The sequence below is a fragment of the Phaseolus vulgaris genome, chromosome 3 (assembly GCF_000499845.2).
Source record: "Phaseolus vulgaris cultivar G19833 chromosome 3, P. vulgaris v2.0, whole genome shotgun sequence".
Lineage (NCBI taxonomy): Eukaryota > Viridiplantae > Streptophyta > Magnoliopsida > Fabales > Fabaceae > Phaseolus > Phaseolus vulgaris.
This window is the reverse complement of record NC_023757.2, coordinates 2582599-2606104: the sequence shown is the minus strand read 5'-3', so window position 1 is coordinate 2606104 and position 23506 is coordinate 2582599. Positions and strand designations below refer to the sequence as shown.

At 30.3% G+C, this 23506-nt stretch overlaps 3 protein-coding genes across 8 annotated transcripts; all 3 read right to left on the bottom strand.

Moving 5' to 3' along the window:
- Nucleotides 1–1207: 1207 nt before the first annotated feature.
- Nucleotides 1208–5482, bottom strand: LOC137806238 (SUPPRESSOR OF GAMMA RESPONSE 1). The gene is made up of 7 exons (XM_068606243.1): nt 5450–5482; nt 5274–5343; nt 4402–4543; nt 3183–3369; nt 2622–3103; nt 1529–1906; nt 1208–1448 (listed from the first exon to the last, which is right to left on the bottom strand). The coding sequence occupies exons 2-7, from the start codon at nt 5279–5281 to the stop codon at nt 1395–1397; spliced, it is 1251 nt and encodes a 416-aa protein (XP_068462344.1). The 5' UTR covers nt 5282–5343; nt 5450–5482; the 3' UTR covers nt 1208–1394.
- A 5047-nt stretch (nt 5483–10529) lies between these two features.
- Nucleotides 10530–12994, bottom strand: LOC137805751 (pectinesterase PPME1-like). The gene is made up of 4 exons (XM_068605677.1): nt 12500–12994; nt 11394–11600; nt 11069–11310; nt 10530–10695 (listed from the first exon to the last, which is right to left on the bottom strand). Exons 1-4 carry the CDS (start codon nt 12992–12994, stop codon nt 10530–10532), a joined length of 1110 nt encoding a protein of 369 aa, XP_068461778.1.
- A 2803-nt stretch (nt 12995–15797) lies between these two features.
- Nucleotides 15798–20255, bottom strand: LOC137806237 (probable lipid-A-disaccharide synthase, mitochondrial). 6 transcript variants are annotated; one of them, XR_011080319.1, is made up of 9 exons: nt 19877–20255; nt 19157–19256; nt 18401–18506; nt 18087–18310; nt 17721–17799; nt 17162–17400; nt 16552–16778; nt 16137–16413; nt 15798–16019 (listed from the first exon to the last, which is right to left on the bottom strand). XR_011080319.1 is itself a non-coding variant. In XM_068606241.1 (8 exons), the coding sequence occupies exons 1-8, from the start codon at nt 20146–20148 to the stop codon at nt 16218–16220; spliced, it is 1443 nt and encodes a 480-aa protein (XP_068462342.1). In that variant the 5' UTR covers nt 20149–20255; the 3' UTR covers nt 15798–16217. The 6 variants fall into 6 exon arrangements, 2 of the variants coding, with proteins under 2 accessions (XP_068462342.1, XP_068462343.1); XR_011080320.1 differs by having other exon boundaries at nt 16148–16413; XR_011080321.1 differs by having other exon boundaries at nt 19851–20237.
- Nucleotides 20256–23506: the final 3251 nt, after the last annotated feature.

Here is a 23506-nt window from a genome sequence, read left to right as displayed (position 1 = left end):
TTTTGATTCGGATGTATCAGTTCCAAATGGTCAAAGTTTTCTTGTGGATGGACCTTGCATTTTCTGTATTTGTGGTTTAAAGAAAAATGAAAGCTAAAATAATCTAAAGCTACTGAAAATTAAAAAGAAAAGAAAAGACACAAGACTGTTTTTGATACACAAATGCATGAGTTAAGACAAGACAAATATAAGGCAAGCATATGACAAGTCATACTGCATTATATGTACAGTATAAAATACAGCTGCTATAACATCCCAAAACACTAGCAAAAGCAGGATCAGACTTCAGTAGAATGTTACAGGCATCCATTTTGCTTTTATTAACTTGTCACCCTTCAGCTACCCAAAATAATTCACCTATATTAGACACTCAAAAGTTGTATCTTTGACACTCATTTTTGTCAGATACTTGATGGAATAACTTAGATATAGCAAAAGCTTCAGATTAATCATGTAACTGACAGAACTTGTTTACAGCTCAAGTATTTGGAAGAGCTTATGAAAAAAAGTTGAAATGTCCAAATCCTTTTTTAGTTTATTATAATAAATCCTTTAAGATAGTTTATGAAAACAGCCACATTTTCTCTTTGATCATGAAAATTAGGTCCTTGATACTCTACAATATTTGTAATTGAGTGCCTAAAATTAGTTTGTAGAAACTTAAAATCTATTACAAATATTGTAACAATATTATTAGCTCCATAGAGCCTATAAAAATTGTAAGAACTTAGACTTAGTGCATCATGAAAAAAATAACCTCCCTTAATGTTAACATTAATTCTACTTACACTGCTTGTTTTAAACAATTATTATAGCTTTCCTTTAATTCCTGTTAATATTTGTTATTTCGAACCATAACACAGAACATCTTTAAAAATGAACCCAAAGGGTGTTCAATGCAATTAATTATCCCTAGCATTCATTTATGAAGAAATGTGGAGCATCATCAACTCTGCCACAGTAGTGACAATGCTACTGGGTTTGAAGGTGGCAAGTTTATAGAGTCGATTAGGTTAGATTTGTACCACTGTTTTTTGAGCCTATCCATGTTGCATGTCCTTGGGTGGATGTTTAGCTAGGATGCAACACTCAAATGTTTTGAATTTGTGACCATCAATAACGTACTTTATAACATTTAATGGTTAAAATGCATAATCTCTCTTACAATAACTCCAACAAGCAAAACAAGGTATAATTACAGCACCAGTTGATCAAAGTATCAAGCAGTAAAGTTCATTGTCTTTCATAACAGTCCAATTAGACATCGAGTAACAATTGAGTTTAACCCTTCAGCCAAAAAAGGAAAAAGTTTTAGCCCATAATTAAGATAGGACGCTTAACAACAAAATGCAGTTACAAAAGCACTGTTTCCCTAGCTGAGGTGAAGAACCAGATTAGTTCACTGCCTTGTATCCCCAGGAAATAAAGCTGTCCTGTGAACCAAATTCCTACAAAAACAAGATAAAACGTTAGAATGACATTAGAATTATTTCAATTTCACCCAATAGTTTTGGGAACACGGAAATACCAGCTGACTTAGTCGAAACTCTGAAGAGGTATCATTCTCTATATTTGCAGGATCATTGACAAGATTTTGACACTCTTCAATATCCTTCTTCAGACATTCTGGTCCTAGCTGAGCATAAACAGAAAGACCAGGATTGTTCTTATGATCTTCATGTTTTCCATCTCTACTGGGAGACTGGCTGTGGAGGAGATCGTCACACAAAGACAGAGCATCAACCAGTTGTTGTGAATCCAACAGATTCTGTGACTCACTGTCCCACCATTTTTGGCCTTCCTCAGCATTACTTTCTTTATTATCCACCCCTTCATTATGCTGAGATTCAGTTGCAAGTTCTTGGTAATCCTCTTGAATTTCATATAAACAATCCATCTGAGACAGCTTTGGAATGAACAAAAAGAACACAAAAGAAAGGAAAAATCAACTTCAGTAAGTGGTATGTCATAATTTCACTAAACTACATCATAGCAGGTGCTACCTGGTAAAACAAATACCATAACTGCATGACACAGAGTAATAGAAGTTTAGCTATATGGTTAATTTAATTCCGGGACACTAAGAAGAGTGTAACTAACCAGCATGTACTTGCTGAGATAGAATCCACGACGTATAGTAGATGTAATAACACTACATAATTGAGCATCAATCTTTATCCATTGTTCATGATGTTCTCTAGGAACGAATTCAACAATTGTAGTGAGATGAGATTTGTAGCCCAACCCACTTGACCATAACCCGATTTTGGAAGCCCAACCCACGGAGAAGACAACTTGGGCGACGGTTGGACAGTTTTATAATTATGACAATTATATTCTTTCTCAATTTCTCTATTCTCAACATGATACCAAAGCACTACCATCCTCTATGATCTATTTGGTCACTAACAGGAAAACAAATATTAAACTTTGTGCATGTAAAGAATTGCTACCGAGTACAAATATCTACCTACATTTTAAAATTGTACATTCATCATCTTACTATTTTATACATATCCTCTACCGATAACAAAAGCAAAACAAACAATAACAGTAGTGTTCATGGAAAAGTATTAATAGGTAACAAATATTTGATAAGAGAATATGGTTGAAGGTTTTACCTGTGGAATTTCATGCGTTTCTTGTCCTTGGTCTAGATCTGCACTCTGCCTTTCATTGCAAAGAGCATCAAGAGTCACTAAGTTGGGAGTGTTTGGAACCACCTCCACAATTGTTGATTCGATTGCTTCAGGAACATCTTGGTCATCTTTATCACCCAATTTGACTTGTTGTTGGTAAAACACTTTAGAGAAAATGTACTCCCCATCATGTTCATCTTCTTTTGTTCCTAGGTGATATTCATGCATAACCCAATTAGTTTTTTCAACTTTTCCTCCTCTTCCGTTGTTTTCATACAGAACCATAATCTTTTTCCAGCCTTTTTGAGCCCCATTGAAGACAATCGGTTTAGTCCTTCCAGTCTTGTGCCAGCGGGCATCACCAAAATCTTGACTTGTTATTTTTCTACGCTTTCGGTTGCCAGTGTTGTAAGCCTTGATTGCTCTATGGAAAAAGTAGGAAGCACTTCCATCTTGCATAATACCTAAAATTTTCATCATAGCTTATTGTATTGATTGAAAAGTAATTGAGAATTCAAAATTTGGAAAACTTACACTACCAACCAGGTAAATTTTGAGGATGAGTATAGCAAATTCCATTATCTTCTTCAAGATTAGTAATAAATTCATCAATGAAAGGATGAGGTTTAGAATCTTCTACCCCGACTTTTGCAAGCAAGTGCCAGATTATCTCTTGATCAGATGGATCAAATTTGACACCTTTCGGTAAGCCAGGCCACTCTTGTGCTACCTATCACGAGACAAAAATTCAGATGTCAAAGCATTCATACTGAATTGTTAGACTTACACTAGATTAATGGACGAACCTTGTTATGTTTTTTAAGTTTTAACTTTCAACTAAATGCTAAATCAAATTTTAGGACATCCTTCTAGGAATTCAAACATGTAGAATGAAAAGTGAAAAGAACAAAAAGAAAATACTCTAGTAACAAAGATTGGTAAGGACATTTAGTTCATGAGTTGGGAAATTCCAGCCCAACTCAACCCTCGGATGTATAGATCACATTACAACATTTCATTACATACTACTAAATGAAAAGAAACCTACTAAGCACCACAAAATGCATACTTTATAATCATCCAAATGCTCTATTTTCAATCTTCTGATACAGGTTTCAAGCTGTCACTCACTCATTCTATGCGCAATATTGACCTAATACATTGCCCTATTTCAATCCTCAGAGATGTTGGCTTCATACACTCAATCATAACCTATGATTTTTTGCATGATAACCATGACCATTTTAGTGCAGAATAAGTACACTGAGCATTTCTACATCCAGCAATGATATTCAACATAAAAGATGAAATAGCATCAGATAAGCATATCTCATACCCAAAAGTAATAGACTTACGCTGCAATAGTTTGAAACTGAAAATAAGGGCAAAGAACTTACACTTTATCTTACAAAAGAGAACACTAATGTTACTCCTAATGAGATTAACATGGAACAAAAGTTGCTATGTACATCTAAATTTATATTTAGTTCAGTTAAAACAGCAACTCCAATATTACGTAGTTACAATTTATTGAAGTCTCGACAGCGGAATAAGTGTACCACCACTCCATTTTTGTTACATAAAAATATTTAAATTGATCTTACTGAATCAGTACAAAGTACAAGCAAAACATGCATAAATATGATGAAAATGGAGTCCAGATAAATAGATGCAATGTCTAACAAAAGAAAATGTACTGAGCTACTGATGATATGAAATCAGGAAATAAACAGTTAAATTTTAATAAAGAAACTGCACATACATCACTGTTGTCAATATCATGTTGACAATTTGGGCAAGGCTTGGTAGGATTGCTGTTCCATATAATCGTCTTAGGATCACACGTTCCTGATGCACATTTTATTTTGGTCGCAATCCTACTTTTGTCCACCAACCACGAAGGTCTGCATAACCAAGGGCATTCTCAAGACAAAATGTTAATTATTTGGCTGTGACAGCATAACTGTATAAAGCCATTGTGTGGATTTAAGCATTTAATTAATATCAGAACTCAACACATGCTACTAGTTCCTTTTAAGTTTAGAAAAAACAAACAGATACTAGTTCATGACCTCTTTATTCCAACTTGGTGAAGTTAAATCAAATAATAAGGTCGACATCAAAACTGTAAAGAAAACCCAAAAAAAGAAAGATAAACTTTTAATTGCTTCCATGATCATCCAATTGCATTTCAATCTTAAAACTATTACCAAGGTAGTTAGGGAAGAACCCAACACTGAAAATCAACCAAAATATGAAGAAAAAGGATAACTTTCTTCACATAACCTCACTTAAAACCTTCCAATTTTAGAACAGTAAACTACAGAGAGACAAACCCACCAACCAGAAACTCAACTATTACACAAAAAGCTTTGATTTTTCGCATAAAATGAACCCATGTACGAACTTCCACTTCTTTTTCCTTCATAGAACAAGGAGCACCACAGAGATGAAGCAACACACCCAGAACACAAAAAAGACATAATTTTTCTTATGATACTAAGTAACCCTATTTAGATCATAATAATGGCATTGCTGCAAAAAACAAGTTTGTACTATGATGTTCCAGAAGGAAAATCCTAAAGAAAAACAGAGTAAAAAATCGAACTTGATAAGCAAGAGAAGGTTACATACCCAGCCATAGGAGAGTGGTTGATGATTCAGTTCAAAAGCCTTCTTTTTTCTGCTTTTCTAGAGTCTAAAACTGCAAACAAACCGCGTAATTTAATATGAAATAAATAATATAAAAAGTGATTTAATAGTTTTTCCTCTCTTCATTGAAGTTTCTTTAAAATTTGAAAGTTCTGTACCAGTGAATGTGAATTGTCTTAGAATATTAAATTACATTAATAAAAAAAAAGGACAATGATTATTAAAGTAGTGAATGAACTAGTTGTTGTTGCCATTGACTGACTTCTCATATGCCTACGTGTTGTCTCCGAGTATTTGGGTTTTGAATATGATTGGCGTATAAAGAATACAAATTAAGAAATAAAAATAAAATAAAAAATCTCCTTATTTATCTATACCATTTACATAGGATTCTCTTTATAATGTTTATTTCTATAGACATTTTTTTTTATAATTTTATTTTTTATATTTTATAACTATTTTTTATACTTTTTAACTATCTTTATCTTTGTAAACATAATTAACTTTATTAATTTTACAATCTATGAATATGCTTCCTATGAACAAATAACATTATAAATATTAATAAAAAGTGTCTTACTACTATTTTCTATATATACATTCTTTTATCAACTTAATATAAATTTTAATAATTATATTTTTTATTATTTTAAAATGTAGATACATACCTAGTCGTATATCTTTCTACTAGTTTTACTCTTAAGTCATTACACTACTATTTTATAAGTTTTTTGAAAATTTTATTATTTAAGATTTTTTTTTTAATTTTATTCTATTTTATGCTTTTTATATATTTTACTAGTTCATGTAATTTTTTAAATAACACTATTTCATTCTTTTATTTAGTTTTACAACATATTAGCAAAACACATGCATTATTGCACATGTGTATTCAAATTTTTATTATATTAAAATATATACAATTTTATTATTTTTTAACTTTATTATTTTTTATAACTAATTAATTAAAAATATAATACAATATAAAAATAGAGGTTATTTAGATTTTTGAAATAAAGAAGAATTATTCAATTATTTATTTTATTAAATTAATAAATAAATTATTTTTTTATTCATTAAAAGGTAAAAACGTTCATCTAAAAATAAATATAAATATTTTTATAATTTTTTAGATTTTTTTTTCATTTTGTTGGTACTTTCTTTTATATATGTAGCTATTTTAGTTTATAAAAATATTACTTAAAAGGTAAATTTTGTTGACATCAAATAGAAGAATCCTTTTTGTTAATACTATAGATTATATCAAATAATTATATAAATAAAATGGTTCACTATAAATATTTAGAATTTGATCATTAAAAAGATGATACATCTTTTTCTTCTAGTTAATCGTTCTTCAAAACTATGTTGGTATTAGAAATCTTCACCAAGTATTGAGGGACTTGAAGTCCTCTTTCACAAATTATGCATTGCACCATAACTATTTATATACCTCATGGTTTTAGTACTTCTTTATAGCCACAATCATTCAAGGTTGAAGTTCAAGAACCTTCCAAGAATGAACTAAGCTCCAAGAAACACTAGTGTGGCTTCTCCGAGGTTAGAGACAACTGAAACCTTCTGAGCGATCTTCTTGGGTGCCATTAAAGTTCTAAAATGAAAAGTTTGGCATAAGAGAGAACATGGAAGTAAAAATTTTCACAAGAAGGCAAGCCAACAATGAAAACCTTAGGCTATACGAAAGGTTTTATGAGAAAGAAATTTGAAAACAAAAAATATTGTTTATGCTTCCCTATCGTGCATGTTGAAGTGATGTTGTGCAATGTTAAATGGCATGTGACATTTGTACCTTGTTTGTTATTCATTTGCATGTAGTTGAACTCTTTTTTTTACAGTCTTCTTCTAACTCTTCTTCTAAGGATGAGATCTCAATATCACCATGGGTAATAATCTGTCACAAGGGATAATGTGTGTACTTCACGTACATTTCCATCTTATCTTTCAAAAAAGGAAAGTCTTCTCCTAAAAACTGATGAGGGCCTCTTAAGGCTCCCAAGATGCTAAGAAAAGTCCATTCCAAGCATGTAAGAACACAAGACGTAAAGGAGAGAAACAAGATTCCAAGAAGGTGGGTCTTGGAATATTATTGAATATTTTTTGTTATTTTTTTGTATGGTTTTGTTACGGAAATGTGGAGAAGTAATCCTATCTAGGTTAGGTGAAAATTGGAGGTGGTTTGGTGGTGGGAAAAGGGGAATGGTTGAATATTCTAAGTATTATGCTTGATGGAAAAAATTAGAGAGTTCTTTGGTGTTTTGGTGAGTGTAAGTGGATGATGTATATGGTCGAATGGTGTTTATGCTTTTGGGATGTATCTTAATGGCTAAAGGAAAGAAGGGTTGAAGCTCAACATGATTACACAACAAAAGGAGTAAGGAAAAGTGAAGTATTTTCTTACCAAAATGTACACACTCTAGGGTAGGGTAGCTATAATTCTTGAAGGTCTCTTGAGACTCTTTTTGGAAGCTCTAAGAAAACAAGAGGAAAGAAGGCTCTTGGTAAAATTCAACTAAGCTCACCATTCTCACAAAAGAACTTCACTCATAAGATTTCAAACTAAAGTGTATTATATTATCAAATGTGTGTTTTACATGAAGAGGCTCTTTTATAGCATAAGGAGTTGTACAATGCAAGCCTTAAAGGAAAGTGTGGGACTTCTCCTAACACATGATCTCTTTAGGGTTGCCATATTCTACCCTAGGCTAGACTAATCCCAGAAAACAAACATGAAAAACTATGAAGAAAGTTGTCAAAAAGGCTATTCTAACCTATGCCTCTTTTAATATTATTTTTTTGTCATGCAGGAGGTTTTCTTCTATGTTTATTACACTTTTGTATTCTTCAATTTGTCTTTTTGAGATTACTTCTCTAGTTTCTTCTTTGATTGAAGACTTAATTTTTGGTTCTCATAAAAAACACAATAGGCCTAAAGAGGGAAACACCTTCAGCAATCAGATATGGTTGTTGGATTGAACGTTTACCACTAGACCAAAAACTATAACTTATAGTCAGGGTGCAATTCTTTCTACATAAGAGTGTAACAACTCATGTGTCATATTCGATTATGATTTGTTTTACCTGACATTCGTCACGAGACAATTAATGTCACTTGTAATAGAGGATACTTTGTGAAAAATTACCAAAAGTTTTTTAAAATAAAATTCAACATTTCCTTCTTATATTTTTCCAGTTTTCATAAAAAGAATGAAATAAAGCAATTGTATTATAACACAAAGTGCGTATGGGCACAACATTTATTGCATGCATGTAGAGGTTCACATACTCTCCATATATAAAACTAGGAAAAGGAAATACTTAAAAACCACTAAGACAATTAAGAACAAACTTCATCTAATACAAGTGATAGACAATAGACGATCTAACTAAACTTAATACAATTATATGTTCTCTAATAGATAATTTTTTGTTCTCTTAATCAAACAATCATGATTTATAATCAATATATCAAAATAAAAAAATGAAAATAAGGTAACATAGTTCTATATAAAGACATAATTAGGCATATTACAAAGTAAACATATAATTTAGTAGGCATGGTTAAAATGTGTGTATATACATATGCACACATACTTTTCAACTAAATTATTTAACATAATAAATTTGAAATATATTTTTTAAATTATTAATTATCATGATGAGTCTTGAATTTTCTTACTGATTTAAATTTTCATCAACATTATAATTTTGAAAAAATATTTATTATCATATTGAATTTTAGACTTGTTTGATAATTACAATTTTCATTTGCATAAATATTTTAAAAATTATTTATTATCAAGTTGAGTCTTAGACTTGCTGATGATTAATATTTTCATGTACATAATATTTTTAAAATTATTGATTATTATTGTGTTGTGTCTCAAACTTCTTTTGCATTTTGTATTGCACCAAAATAAACATACAAACTTAGAGGTTAGGTATGCTCATTTTGTAATATTTAGGAAGTGTGGATCAAATTTTTTCAAAGGTATGTTCTTGAACATTGTTATATATGTCTTATGATATCCACGTGTTGGAGTCGTCTTCAATTTGAAATTATGTCTTACCATCAATGCTTGTGTCTAATGTTTTCGATAGACTTTTGTCTAATCTTCTTATGCTTACATATAATGTTTCGATGGATATGTGTCTGTCATCTTGCATAAGTGTCTAGCACTTGTTTGTATACTTTGCTTGATTTTTATGCTTTGCATCTAACACTTCTTTCAAGTTGGGTCTATCTTCATTTACTTACATCTAACACTTTTTTGTAGAGTTATAATATTTATACACATGCATCTAGCCTTTTTTTTATAGACTTCATCTAACTTTTATGCATTTATGTCTAGCATTTTTCATAGACTTTGCCTAGTCTTTATGGACTTGTGTCTAGCACTATTTCATAGATTTCATCTACTCTTTACGCATATGTGTATGTCGCTTCTTTGTAAACTTTGTCTACTCTTTTTACACTTGCATATGAACTTCGAACTTCTAGTTTCAGAGACTTGTAATTTGTAATTTGTAATTTGTTACACTCTAAGCATTTTTTTAGACATGCCAAACAAGGTATTATATTTTATTATTGGAAATCTCACATCGACTAGAGATATAAAAAAGTTACGGTTTATAAGTTGGTTCAAATTTCACCTTACTAAGTCACTTTTGTGAGATTGAGTTAAATTTAAATTTTATTTTCTTAAGATGATATTAGAGTCTATTCTAATTAAGTAATTACGTTTGTGTACGGGTGGACAAAAAATCTAAATTGCCAAATCCAATTCATAATTAACAAAGTGCATTTAATCTAGATTTAATCTATTTTAAATGGATTTAAAAAATTCAAATAAGTTTGATCCATTTTATTTGGATCTGGATTGAATTTTAAAAATTCCAATCCATGACCACATGACCACTCGATGACAAAATCAAATGGTAGAAACTCAATTGAAAACTATAAATATGTTTTTAGTACTGAATAGAACAAAAACTTTTAATGGTGATTGAATTGAAATAGCTAATTTACAAAAGACATAAATACAACATCAATATATAGAGCCTAAAATTAAAATAAATAAAAAATCTATTATTACTTGAATAACAAGACATACATGAGTATTTGAAGCAAGAGGAATGAGAAGGCTATGAGGAGGAAGGCCTACATACACCACTTGTGTATTGAACTAATCAAAGTATGTACAACCATCTACTAATTAATTAGAGTTTGGGAGTTGGAGGAGGAAGTATCCATTTTGACCCTTCTATCATACCAATACCTAGGTATGGCTTAACCTCTGACTCACTCAGTTGCTTTGCCAATGGAGAACGCCCTCTCACATCTGAACCAGGTCCTCTGTTCTTATACTCCCCAAAATAAAGAGTTCTGCACTTTGGTAAAGTAACAATTGTTTAATCACAAGTTTATAAAATTAGAAAATGATTATTTATTAAGAAGTGAACTTTAAGTATAACTCAACTTCATATAATCAATTTATAAGGTGACACTACAAAAAAATCATTAGATAGAAACTAATTTTAGAGACAAAAAGTAATTAGTTGCTATATAGTGATTAAATTAAAGACCAGACAAAAAATTATTAGGTTTCTATATTGGTATCTAAAGTTCGATATAACAACAAATTATGTTTGATCTCTAAAATTTGTTTTTATTTAATGATTTTCTTGTAGTGTGAGGTTTGCATTTATTTATATATTATGAAATATCTTAATCTGTAGTCGATGTGAGATTTTCTTACTTGTCGAATTCAGGGTGATTGTTGTCACTCCAGGCTTGTTTGTTGAAAATGTTGGCCATGTTGCAGTAAGCAAAGATGACTGTGGAATAACCAAACCAGGCTCTTCCCAAGTAAGTATCAGATCCAGTTCCAGTAAGTTCACAATGTACAAAGGAGAACCCATTGTCCTCTTGCTTATTTTTTCTTGCTTGTGCTGTTATAAAAGTAAACCCTTCATCGCCAAGAGTTCTTATTTCGCAATTCTGCATCATAAAGTAAACCCTAAAGAATTAATACCTAATATTATTATACCTATTATGAAACTATATATATTAAATGGAATTACCACATATAGTGACTTTCCACTTCCAAAAATATAATCAACATATCCTTGAATCAAACAGTCTTTGAAAAAATGTCTATTTGCATCATCCAACAATGTGTCTTGGTACCCATATAGCTCGCAGTTATAAAATGTAGCTTTGTCTCCAGAAATTCGTAATGCAACTGCTTGACCTCCTACACTGTTTTCATCAGGTCTTGGAGCAGAGTTCTAAAACATCATCAAATTCATAAACCAGAGAGTCAAACAAAAAATTGTGAAAAGTGAGATGATTTGAAAGCACAACTATAATGTTATTTTTAAAGGGGTAGTAGTTGATGAATTAGAATTGTTCATCCTAATTCAGTTAAATGTTTGGTTTTGAATTTACTTCCAAATCACCATTACAAGAAAATCATGAAATAAAAACCGATTTTAGAGATAAAAAACAATTTAGTTACTATAATAACTAAATTAGAAACCATTTTAGATACTACAAAAATTTTGGTTTCTAAATTTATATCTAATTAGCAACCAAGATTTTTGCTACCAAATTTAGAATCTAAATAATTCGTAGTTAAAACCTTGGTAACTAATTAGATATCAATTTAAAAACTATTTAACAATAATAGAAACTAATTTAGAAACCAATTTTTTTTTGTTTAATTTCTAAAATGGTCTTTAATTTAGATAGTATTACAACTAATTAATTTGTCTATTTTTTTTTTGTCTATTTTTTTTTCTCTTATTCTAACTGTACCTTGATCATTTGTTTGTTTGAAATTTGTTAGTTGATGTATTACTTTGTTGGTTAACATTATAGTTGGTTTTTGAGGTTTAGGGTTTAAGAAACACTAAAATTTATTTTTCTGTATATTATTAGTTGTCAAATAAAAAATTTAGGGTTTAGGAAACACTAAAATTTATTTTTCTGTATATTATTAGTTGTCAAATAAAAATTTAGGATTTAGTAAACACTAAAATTTATTTTTTTTATAAGTATTGAATCAATTCTGAAATGGTTTATATTTATTTATTTATTTTTATTGATAAAAAAAAAACACAACAAAAAAAACCAATCAAAACAAAAGATATGATTAAGAAAATAATGAGATTAAGAAGGAACAAACCGATATTATAATGTTGGCAGCCACAAAGTAGTCTGATAAAACAATCAATGTGGCACTATCAACAGTGCCATATTGTCTTGCCGTGCCGTCATAGGTCAAGTTTGGCATGTTCCCTGGTTTCCCATAGAAGGTCACGAAAGGTTTTGTCTTCTCAACGGTGATTTTCTCATGGTAATTTCCTGGTCCAATATACAAAATCACACGCATGGTGTTCCCTGAAGGTATGCTTCTAAGGGCATCACTTATGGTCTTGTATTCCCCACTCCCATCTTGCATTACCTTCACAACCTTGGCACCTTCTTCAGCAGCCACTAATTTAGGGTCCAAGCTACCCTTTCTTTTCCTTAAAGTCCCTACATTACTTTGAAACCATGACCCTAATTCTGTCTTATCAGAAGGCATTGGTGTATCATCATCAGGTAACACAACCTGGGTTGTCAGAAAAACTACCATCAGAGTCACCTTAATGCTACAATATACATATTTTGAGGCCATACTTTTTCTTTTGCTTTGCTTTATTCATGCATGACTCATCGTAATTTATAACAATGGGTTGCAACACCTTAAAGTGTCTCGTTTAATTTTAATTAGTTCTTTAAGAACAAACAACAACTATTCAACTTAAAGGATTCTATATTTAGGATTGGATGCTGTTTTTCATAGTTGAGGGCTTCAAAATTCACGGGATTCAACTTACACTTGAATGAGTACACTGGTTTTTAAGTTTAAGATAACTATTTCAAGGAGTTTTGGTTTCTCGTGATACACGTATATAACTTTAAATGGAACAGATTTTCTCTGCACAAAAAAAGAAGGAAAAAGTTTTGTTAATACTGCAATCAGTGAATAACACCATTTAATAACCCATTATAATAATATTATAGTATTTTAAATTAAAATGAAAATAGTTAAAATATTAATTTATTTATTTGGTAAGAGTTTATTTTTACTGTGTCACGGTCCGCACAAAAAATACACACACCATTACAAACTTGGTCTACTACATCAAACTCTTTTATGTTCAACTAAAACATAAAATATCAAAAAAATGCAAAATTTACGTTGAATGACGTAATCGTTTGACCTAAATTTTGAATTTTACATCTCGCAGCATCGATAAATTGTTATGTGAATTTTATTTAGAAGGAAATATTTATTAAAAATAAAATATTGAATAACTCGGATTAATTATCAGATGTCTATGATCATTTATATACTTAACAATTAATTTATTTAAGTGGTACGAAATTGTTTTACACACTAAACAAGGATTCAGTGTCGGAGCTAAGAATCAATAAAGAGTGAGATGATAGACAAGTAGTGTGGACCAAATTCACTCTCAACGTTACCTGAAAAATAAAATATAATAAAATTGTATTGCATCGACCAAATTGATGTAGATAAAATTATTTTTTGAATTATTTGTAAAGAATAACGAAAATTAGACTAAAACATTACTTGAAATAAAAAAATATTGACGCAGATAAAAATATTTTTTATTATTTTAAAAAGTTGTGTGGGTTGGACCAACACATAATTATGATTTTTATATTAAAATTATTTCGTAAGTGCAAAAGGTTGGGACGAACATGGTGTTAACTTTTGATTTGTGTTCTAAATGATACCATATAATTTTTTATGATAAGTAAATGTAATAGAAATAATGTAATTGTGAATGTGATTATGAGTGTTAAAATTGAATTGAAGGAGTATTATTCTTTTTTATTAATATTTGATATTTTATAATATTAAAATTATAATTTTTTTGAAAAGATTAAGAAAGAAATGAAAAAGGAGAGATAAAGACAGTTGAGTAAAGATAATAATAGGTAAAAGGAGTACGTAAAAATAAATAAAAACTAGTGAGTAAAGAAAATGTTGCAAAATTTGTAATATCACAAAAATTAAATAGCATATTTTTATAAGAATAAAATTTAAATAAATAATTATGAATTTACTATACACATTTTATAGAGGTTGTTTTAACATTTACTGTTTTATGTTAATTAATAATTTTGAAAATTGGAAAATAAGGACGGAATTAATGTTATAATATTTGAAAACAAATATAGGAAAAGAAAGGTTGAAGATAAAATTTGTTTTGCTAATGTTGTTTAATATGAAGGTTGTAATTAAATTGAAATTGAACAGTGAAACTATAAATTGACATTTTAATTTTTCGTATTGCGTTTTATAGATTCATTCTCACCTTACTGATAAGTGCTAATATTTACAAAACTTAGATAAAAAAATGTAGTCACTTTTGATCTTAATTGTTATATCAGAATAAAATATTGGATAACTTATGTTAAATATGAGATGATGCATATGATCATTTATATATTCCTACGATTATTTTTTCTGTATGACTTTAATTTATTAAATGCTTAAATTTTGAATTGATGATCGTTTATTTTAACCTTTTCACAAAAGATCATTTTTGGAATAAAAAAACTTATGGGAGTGTCACAAGAACGTAAAGAGATGCAGGAAGAAGCAACCACTAGAAATTACATCGTTGATGATAAAACCCATATAGCTAAAGGGCCACTTTGACTACTACCACTAGTAAAAAATGACCAACAAAGTTGACAGAAGAATATGAAATACCAACTGTTACCCAAGAAGTCTTAGCAGTGTTCAATTTGCTGGATGAAACTTCACAAGTCCTAATCAAATGGATTGGTTTGTCTAATCAAGAGAACACCTGGTAAACTTGGTCGTGGGTTCACCTTGAGGACAAGATGACACTGGTTGAGGGTGTTGATATTTGAACAGGTCTATATGAACAGGGTTCTAAGAGGCTAGTGACTAAGGTGATAGTGCCCTCTTCTAATGAGAGAAAAGAATATGGGCCCAAATGATGATAGCCTAAGAGCTAATGATGAGGGTGAATTAGTGGGGGAGAACATAAGAAATGGTGGAGGAGATAAGGGGGAAATTAATATAGGAGTGGGGGAAGTGACCGAAATTAGTATAGGAGTAGGGGCAGTGGGGATTGCAGAATCATGGGGATAGTTTGAAAAAATGGGAGAGTTGTTTAAGGAAATGAGAACAAATTTGAAGGTCCCAAAAAGTTGTGGAAGAAATATTAAGTGGGCTGGTTAGAGAAACTTTCATGATTGTTGTAAGGAATTCTGCTCCATTTTTTTACTACTTTTATTCTTTGACTGTCTTTGTTCCGCTATAAACAAGAAAGTTTCTTATTGGTTCATCAAAGAATTTCAAATTCTCTATCTTATCCTAGTGTTGGGTAGTATAAGCTGGTACTAACGAGTGCTTAGGAATTGAATGACACTTTTGAATCAACACTACTCGTACTCCTAAATGATAAAATCATTGAGAAGCATACATACTGCAAAATCTAGTAATTGTGGTTGGAGAGTCCAACTTATAATCCTACACTATAATCTCGTACAACCCTTGTGGGACCGGTGTTCCATACCTTACAATTTAATCTTAAAATAATGGCGCCATTTATCGGCTGTGCACGATTCCTTTGACTTGTCCAAAGCGAACACTGCGAATAGAAATGAGATAAAAACAGAAATCAGATAGAAGTCTAATTCCTTGTAAAAAAACTTAACCTTTACAATTCGAGACTGAAGTGTGAAAACCACTGATTATTTTTTCTCACATGACCCATACATAGAGCAGCAGACAGACATCCCTTTGCAGAGAAAAATCCAAAGCCAGAGAATCGCAGGAAGAGATGTCCTTAGATACTAGTCACTGGCCTCCCATGGTTTAATATAGTCCATGCTGCAATTGCACTTGGAGTGTAGTCGGCATAAGATTTCAAATTTTGTTGTGGTAGATTGTGCTTTATTCTCTCTGAAGGCAATATAAGCTTGACAAACTTTTGTGCTGCAATTACTTGTTCTTCTCGACAACCATTATCGTGTATTAAATCACTGTAATATATAATTAAAAAACATGTCAACTATTCCAACAAAAAACACTTCCCTCAGCTAATAAATTCTCAGCTTGAAGCATTTAAATTCTGTTATTTATTTTTCTTCTAATCGAAAGAATTTCAAATTCATTCTTACTTGAGCAACAAGGCTAACTTTGCCGGTTTGCAAGATTGAAAGAGTGCTTCAGGAATAATGGCCTTGTCCAAAAGAATATTGGGAAGTGATATGTACTGTATCTTAGCTTTGTACCGAACATACCATTCTGTCAAAATATGGGCACGATATGCCACAACACAGGGTAATCGTGCAAGCTGCAGCTCCACAGCAACTGTCCCAGATGTGCATAATGCAACTCTACTGGCCTACAACACAGTTCATTTAAATTAGATAGGCACAAAGTGCAGCCTTCGTGAATTATATAGGGGACGAGGAAACAGAAGGAAATGGTCAAACTCGCAATCTAGTAAACAATTTGGAAAGAATCACAGGAGAACATTTTGGAAAATCAACATTTATAATGTCATTGCAAGCTTAGATTCAACTATTATTCCACTTTACTGTTCATTAGAACTCAAGCAAGAGTCTCTAAGCATTCTACAATGGACCATAAGAACAATTTCAAGAATAGATGACTCTATCAGAAGTATAAAACCAATTTTATACTAAGGCTACTGTTATGGTAGAATGAGTTAAAAATTAAATATTTGTTTTGAAAATGGAGGTCTTATGGGACAAGGAGGCTTACACTAAAAGCATCATATCTCAGTTGTGTTGTTCCACCTGGAATCAATATAACTGGCACAGGCCATCTATGAATAGCACCAGCTATGAAATTTTCCACATGCTCATTAGGTGCTACATGAATGACTGTCATCAACTGTGGAACTGAGTCTTTCATCAGCTCCAACGTATCTGAAAAGATGGGAAGCATCCGACGAACTTCTTGCACTCTGCTTCCAGGAAGTAAGCTAATGACAGTGGCTCCTTTTCAAGTTAAAATTGACGTGATGATACAGCAAATTATGGCTTCAAACTTTCAAAGTTAAGCAAAATAGTACAAACAATATCCAGAAAACGGTTTTCATATGACTTTTCTTTTTAAACTATAACTTCTGCTCCAATATCTAGAATTTGGGGAATTATGCTAACGCAAATATCCACCAGAGCAAGAAAGCAAAATTTAAACTAACGAAATGCTAAACATGAGGTCATACAGAGTAACAAAAAGTCAGAAACAATAATTAAGCTAACTTTTCTTGAAGTTAAATATGTGAAGTTCTTGAATTTCATTTTATTAGAAGTACCTGCTGGCACTGCATACTTATTTCGGAAGTCTTCAGCATTTCCTTCAGCCCTCCATTCATGAATTGAGGAATTGTTTCTCTGGAAATATAAACTATGCAAAATTAGGGGAAAACAAATCAAGAAATCTGGACCAAATCAAAATATAATAAGGATGAAGAAGGACAAGTTTTGGTTACTACTTTAATAAGTTTTTGATGGGTCAGGATTATGGAAGAATCAGAAATCCAAAGGTCAAACAAAATTTGGCTTCGTATTGAAGAGATAAAAATAAAAAAAATGACTTAATAATCCATAAAGTCTCTAATAAAGGCATACAAGCTTCACGACAAAGCTAGTAAGAATTGCCAAATATCCCAATCTCATACCAAATTCAATTCCAGAACATCTTCCAGGACCGGATGCCCAACAGCTGTTGCATACAATCCATTCAATCTACATATTTTGTCCTCATTTGGAAGTATGCACAATAGATGATCCACGAATTCTGCTAGTCCTCTGAGTCTTGCTTCACCTCCTTTCCATGCCCAGAATGATGGTGCTACATAGTGAAAGTGTGATGGAAAATCCAACTTTTTCTGACTGTATCTAGCTGCAAAAGGCATTCCCCATTTGTATAAAACATAACTCTAAGACCACAGGTGCAGAAGTTATTCCAGTAAGGAGAGTGGGTTAGTAGTACCTCTAAGCTGTTTCAAGAACCGAAAAGAAAAGCCCTTAGAATCAACAGTTAATACAACATGAGGTTCAAATAGAACAGCTGCTTGAACAGTTTCCTTTAGTTTCACCTGAAAATTAACAGAACCACATGTAATTCACATGTGTAACAGGTAAAAATTCATATACATATGCTTCAAATGTAGTTCAAAATATAGAAAAAAATTATCAGATATCCCTAGAATAATAATAGTTGAAAATGAATCAAGGAACAACAAACATTTTCCATTATAGCTATACATTGTGTAGCATCCATGTTGAAAATGATATAGGAAAGCCACTTCATGGACACTTTGAATGTCTTATCTGTCTTTAACACTACTTTTGTTTTCTAAACTTTTATTACTGTATAAATATAAATGAAAATGTCCCAGTATGTTAACAGCCGTAGCATTTCACTATATCCAGAAATGATTCATTATTGGGGGAAATAAACCAATTCTCTTTTTCTGATTTAACATATGTGACCCTTCGGATTTGAAGCTGATTTTATATGTTACAGTAGTACTGTAGCAGTGATGTGTCCTAATTGCAGTCCGCGCGAGTAACCATTTTTTTCAGGTAGCAACTAGGTAGCGTATTCTACATCGAAAGACTTTAGCTATAGCAAATTGAACAGATTATCCAAACTTAGGTGGAAAACAAATGGAACACTCATAGCTACTGTTCTAGTTTAGAAATCACACACTAATTATAAACATCTCATAAACAAAGCACTCACTCTGATTCTATACAGATGAGGCAAAAGCTCCCAAAGTCCCATTACCGAAATATCCTCCATAGAAAACTGAGATTGCAACCCTTCACTTGCCATCTTAGCCCTGAAATTGATAAAATATTAAATTTATATCTAGGAAGCAAAATTTCATTAGAGAAGTTTTCTTTACTAAAATACACTTGTAGTCTCTCATCTTCTCTTTCTTCTATTTTATCACTCTGGTGACCTAGTTTAAACTTTTTTTACCAGAGTGTCATGAACCCAAAATATTCTTGACTGAAAATCAATTACTAATCTCTCAAAGGACCAAAAAGATCATTTAAAAATACCAACCTCTCTAAAGACATATTTCCAACACACACTGTTCTGAAAATTGAACCTCTGATCACATACTTAAAAGCACAAGATTACAGCACAATCATATCACATAATATTAGTTTACTCTAAGGTCTCCAAACTAATCATTCTCTTAGGTTTTTGTACTATTCATATTAATCTTGGCTGACATAACAAGCATTGTTGCAAATGGCGCTAAAGCATATGGTGTGACATCACTTGTCACCAAATTGACCCCTTATAAACCGATTAAAGAATCATCTTGCAACAACAAAATCATGTAAAAGTTTTCAAACCTAACAAACCATACCCAATCCCACAAAATAAAACGAGACTAAGTGTATTTCAGCTAATACTTTACATAGAATGGAAAAGAAGTTGACATGCCCTCCAACGCCAGCAAAACGAAGAGGAAAAGGGGAGAAAAGTTTAAGCGAAGCCATTAGGCGAGAAGCGATGGAATCTCCAGATACTTCACCGGCAACAAGGAAAACCCTGAGTTCTCCATCTCTGGCAGCCATGTCTATTGGAGCTTTGGATGAAGAAAACGAGAACCATTGCAGAGTCACGATCTTTGGAATTGGGTTTGGATTCCATTTCCTTCTGAATAAAGTTCTTGCTCCCAACGAAATTGGAGGAATCCAATTAGAGAGCATCATGCGGAACGCGTGTTATCTTGCCCTGATGCGCCACCGAACGAGGGACAAGCCAAACGCGGTCGTTTGATGACGGCTCTGCACTGTGTATCGACGGTCAAGGGTCTAATTCTTGCATTTATAATCGAGATTACCTTGTGCCATATAATTTTTTTATAAATTACTTTTAAGGATAATTATTTATTTCACCTATAAGGTATGTAAAGTTAACTTTTATTTTTTAATTTTCGTTTAACTTTTATTTTTGAATATTTTATATATTATTAATTTCAAATTTTCTGCAACTGTTTTATCATTTTTATTTTCTTATCATATTGTTTTTATTATTAGAAGGAAGATTGTTGTCTTTCTCATATTTAAAAATATTTAAAAGAGGAAAATTTCTATTTCGAGCTTTATGAAATTTTTTTGGAAATAAACTATGTAGCACAGATACGGATATGGACACTGACACAACACGGATACGGACACGAAGATACATATAATCTCTAAAATGTAGAATACGGGGACACAGATCTATATATTATATAATTTTAAATTATATAAATTGAAAATAAATATTTATGTGCTAAAGTATATTTGAGATTCTTTTAGGAGTATGAAGATATTTTTCATGACGGGTTCAAAAGAATTTGTTCCTTATTTTTATAATCATAATAAAAATTTATACAATAAATTTGAGTTTTTAAAAAATTATTGTATTTATATTTTTTAAAATTGTGTTAGAATTGTGCAAAAATATTAAAAAATCCAATAAATATTTTTTAAATTGAACACTTCACTGATAAGTGTCTGAGCCTCATAGTAAATAAACTATAAACTCTCGGTTGTTCAAAATTTAAGAAAGATTCACCAGAAAAAAAATTCCTTATTGTTATTAACAATTTCTTGATGAATAATATAAAAAATAATTAAGTATTGAGTGAGTAGTCTTTATAATATTGATTGATGTATATGTAAAAACTTTTGGATCTTCAATAATAAAGCTAAGTAAAAAAAAAACATATTTCACATTTATTTAAATAATGACTTTTAATTTGCAGTGAAATATTCGACAATTGCTAATTATAAGTAATTAACAACTATATTTAATTTTAATATAGATGATAATCATCATTACATGTTAGTTTGAGTTTTATTCGTGAGATTTTGTTTAAGAGTTTCTTAAATATTTTAGAATATGTAATGATGATTTTTGAAGGGTTCATAAAGAGATTAACCTTGGTTTGATAACAATGATTACACATTAAACTTTATTTAAAAAGATATAATCTTACCTATGTGTATGAATACTTTCTCAACAAACTCTACACCATTTTTTTTTTTAACTTTGAATGTAAGATATTGATGTTGAGATCCTAGATGATCTCAATCCTCTAAGTCCCTTCAGATGGTATAATACCGACAAATTATTTATGGGTTTTGATGATAACAAATAGTCTATATGATTTACTTGTTTGACTGTGAATATTTTGTATGAAAAATCTAACGTGTGTTTTGTGACAATTAGAGGGTTTATAGACCATCAAGTGGTATCATCAAGTTTCATGATAGATGGTCTAATAGACCTTAAGTGTTCTTAATCTAAATTCAAATAATAATAAGTCATGACAATCAAATGATTTCTAAATATAAATCAAATGTTTAAAACATAATCTTTAAAGTCTATAATTCTAAGTTTGGAAATGTTGTATGACAAATAGTCAAATAATTACATTCTTAAAGAAACAAACTTATATGGGTGTTTATATTTAATTGTGATTAGTTGTCATATATGCAAATATTATTTGAACTGTTTCTATAACATAACATAGAGACAAAAGCACACATTGAAGACTCTTATAAGACCTTTCTATATCAAGGTTTTAATCAAAACGACGTAGATGAAGATTCTCATAAAAAAATCATATGAAGATAAAGCAAAGATCATGTCTTAACTAAAGAAGAGTTGCAACACTCATATTACAAGTCTATATAATGACTCAAGATGAAGATGAAGAACACATAATTACATTATACAATTATTTCTATCTTCTAGTGATCTTATAGTGTTATTTGTGGGTGAGAAAAAACCTTTGCAATTCTTCACTTTGTGAAGTAAACCTAGTGAATTTAAATTATGCCCTCTCTAAAACGATCTAACCAGGAGTGATTTGTATAATCATGACAATTAGGAGTGTTTTGTGTACTCCTTGTAATCAATTTATTATTTAGTGGAACCTTTTAAGCAATTCACTTAAGAGAGAACTAGATGTAACTCATGAGTTTTGGTGAATCAGTATAAAATTTGTTGCGTTGTTTGTTATGCTTATACACCAGACGATCTAGCCTAGTTCTCTACAAGAAGAATCTAGATTTTATTCAACCCCTCTTCTAGAGTCAGTTGTTCTAGTAATTAAGTCTCGAATTTTATTGCACATCTTTATTTTTCACATTATTTCTCAAACTAATTTCTTACATAATATATATATATATATATTAATATATTTTTTAAACAATTTACTTTAATTATGATTATATGATTTAAAAGTCACATGATGTCCTGTTAAATATTTGACTGAATTATCTGAATTTCTGATTAAAAGTCAGAACCTTTACATTAGTTTATCGGAAACAAATTCTATAATTTACACTAGCTGGTAATCAAAAGATTTTCTAACATTATTATGGATTTAATGCATTAAAAAAATTATTAAATAAAAATCAATTATTATATTAGTTAAATTAAATATTATTATAAAAATTAAAACAATTATTAATATTTAAAGTAATTTCTATTATTAATAAAAAAATTAAATTAGTATCTAATAACTAACAAAGTTCTAACTACTAACTTTAAAATTAAGTGATAGTTAAAATTTTGATAATTAATTACATACTAATTTCGAAAGTAGTTTATAAATTTTATAAATAAATAAAAAATTAAATATCAATAACTTTTTAGTTTCTACAATACTATCTAATTTAGTAAATATAATAATTAATTATTTTTTATCTTTAAAATTTATTTTTATTTAATAATTTTTTTTTAGTGGGATATAATGTGTCTCTTAAAATAATTTCCCAACATTTCATAAATTTAAATCTCCTTAATATAAAAAAAATAAAAATTAAATTTCTTATCACTAAGTGAATTCAATTTGATTGATTAGTGTAAAGTTATAATGTTACCGTGTTAAAATTTTATAAATAAAAATATTAAAAAATGTTATCTATTAACTCTTTGCCATTAAATTAAAATTTTCTTCTTAAAAAATATTAGATGAGTATTTCAAATGAGACCATTATTTATCTACTATAGAAAACTGATCTCCCCACTAAAGAAAATTTTAATGTCTATTTTTTATTATAATAGAACACA

Coding starts and splice junctions, on each gene's coding strand:
- LOC137805751 (XM_068605677.1), bottom strand. CDS start 12,994: ATGGCCTCAAAATATGTATATTGTAGCATTAAGGTGACTCTGATGGTA. Junction 11,601..12,499: donor CTGCCAACATTATAATATCG/GTTTGTTCCTTC, acceptor ATGATGTTTTAG/AACTCTGCTCCAAGACCTGA. Junction 10,696..11,068: donor AATCACCCTGAATTCGACAA/GTAAGAAAATCT, acceptor ACCAAAGTGCAG/AACTCTTTATTTTGGGGAGT.
- LOC137806238 (XM_068606243.1), bottom strand. Junction 1,907..2,621: donor AAACGCATGAAATTCCACAG/GTAAAACCTTCA, acceptor TTCATTCCAAAG/CTGTCTCAGATGGATTGTTT. Junction 1,449..1,528: donor AGTTTCGACTAAGTCAGCTG/GTATTTCCGTGT, acceptor TTGTTTTTGTAG/GAATTTGGTTCACAGGACAG.
- LOC137806237 (XM_068606241.1), bottom strand. CDS start 20,148: ATGATGCTCTCTAATTGGATTCCTCCAATTTCGTTGGGAGCAAGAACT. Junction 17,401..17,720: donor TAAGTATGCAGTGCCAGCAG/GTACTTCTAATA, acceptor TAACTTGAAAAG/GAGCCACTGTCATTAGCTTA. Junction 16,414..16,551: donor AAGTTAGCCTTGTTGCTCAA/GTAAGAATGAAT, acceptor TATATATTACAG/TGATTTAATACACGATAATG.